This window comes from Octopus bimaculoides, chromosome 19 (assembly GCF_001194135.2).
Source record: "Octopus bimaculoides isolate UCB-OBI-ISO-001 chromosome 19, ASM119413v2, whole genome shotgun sequence".
In the NCBI taxonomy this organism is placed as follows: Eukaryota; Metazoa; Mollusca; class Cephalopoda; order Octopoda; family Octopodidae; genus Octopus; species Octopus bimaculoides.
The window spans coordinates 26,157,854-26,159,321 of record NC_068999.1 but is presented as its reverse complement, the minus strand read 5'-3'; the positions used below and the strand labels follow the sequence as shown (position 1 = coordinate 26,159,321).

General features: G+C 34.7%; 1 protein-coding gene across 1 annotated transcript in view; it reads left to right on the top strand.

The window, feature by feature from the left end:
• The window catches only part of LOC106883270 (trifunctional enzyme subunit alpha, mitochondrial), an 83,861-nt gene extending 83,235 nt beyond the window's left edge, over positions 1-626 (top strand). The window contains exon 22 of the mRNA XM_014934213.2: positions 293-626. Within this exon, the coding sequence (XP_014789699.1) occupies positions 293-441 (149 nt within the window). The 3' untranslated portion in view covers positions 442-626. The remainder of the gene's footprint in view (positions 1-292) is intronic.
• Positions 627-1,468: the final 842 nt, after the last annotated feature.

Genomic DNA, 1,468 nt, shown 5'->3' with positions numbered 1-1,468 from the left:
TGTGTGTGCAATGGATGTGGGATAGTGAACATTTAATGCTGAAAAGAAAAATCAAACAGCATTTCAACTCTGTGTGTGTGTATGTGTACAAGAGAAGTATGTGAATGTTTGGTGCATAATAATATACTCCTTTGGTATTTCCTTTAAAGACCTTAACTTGTGTAATATTTAGTTCTACATAATGATACTTTGTGATATTTTGTTTAATGTTTGTTCTTTCTAATATGATTTAATCAAGTATTGTAATACTCTTCCATAAAACACTCTTCCATATATATTGTTGATTTTGTAGGTCCTTTTCGGTATGTGGATCTTCATGGAGCAAAGCAGTTAGTGGACAGAATGTCTGTATTTGAAAGTCACTATGGAGAACACTTCACTCCCTGTCAACTACTGAAGGATCATGCAAATGACAGCAGTAAATTATTTCATAAAAAGTGATTAAAAAGTAATGTGATAAAACAACTAATATCAGAGTAATAAAGAATGTTGAACATTTCTTTTATTTACACCAAAATGCAATATTGGTTTCCAATTTTGTTTAAAAAGAATGTAGCATAAATTATTGCTAAAAATTCGAGGATTTAAGAAAACTATATTTGTAAAATAAAAATTATAATTTACTACATGTTGTAATCGTAATATTTTTGAAACCTATATTTTTTATGTTGCTTTATGTCCAGTTTTTCCATATAAGCAAAGATAAATGGATTTCGTAATTGTCAGCTTTTGTTTATTGTTGCTAAATGCTTACACACGAAGCAATGGAACCTATTGTGGTTTAGGTACATCATGGCAAACATAGTATTATGGATTATCTCCATTCATGTAATTGTCATTACCATTGCAGTCATCATTTCTATTTCAGCATCCTTTTTCCGTGATACTCATCTTGGGATGAGTGGGTCTAGAATACATACATCTTTGACATTCAGTAGTTTCATGTGTAACTAAATTAACTTCTCTCAAGTCTTCTAATAGTCTACCTTTCTCATGATGAATTTCAACTACCTCAAAGAGTTCCCATGATTATATTCGAGGGGGTACCCAAAAGTAACCGGAAACATTCCATCTATTCCTCTGCGAGAAGTATGCCCACGCCACCTACTATGTCACTGTTACCAGGGACATTAGAGCAAAGACACAGGCCTGGAAGAGTGGAGGCAGCAGGGAACTGTATCAGATAGACAGAAGGGAAGCTAGGAGACAGGTATATCTAGCCAAGGGAGAAACAGAAAAGAAGTTTGCCAATGTTCAGCGCCAGGAGGACCAAATAACTGAAGTATTTTGGATTGCAAGACAGTGTGTGAGAGAAAATTGTGATGTCATAGGAGAGAAATGTGTCTGCATGGATGATGGTGTACTTGCTTTTAATGATTCTGCAAAGAAAGGGGCTTGGAGATGCCATTATGAAAGACTGCTGAATGTGGAGAATGAATGGAAGGCGTGAACCTGCCAAATGTTCACT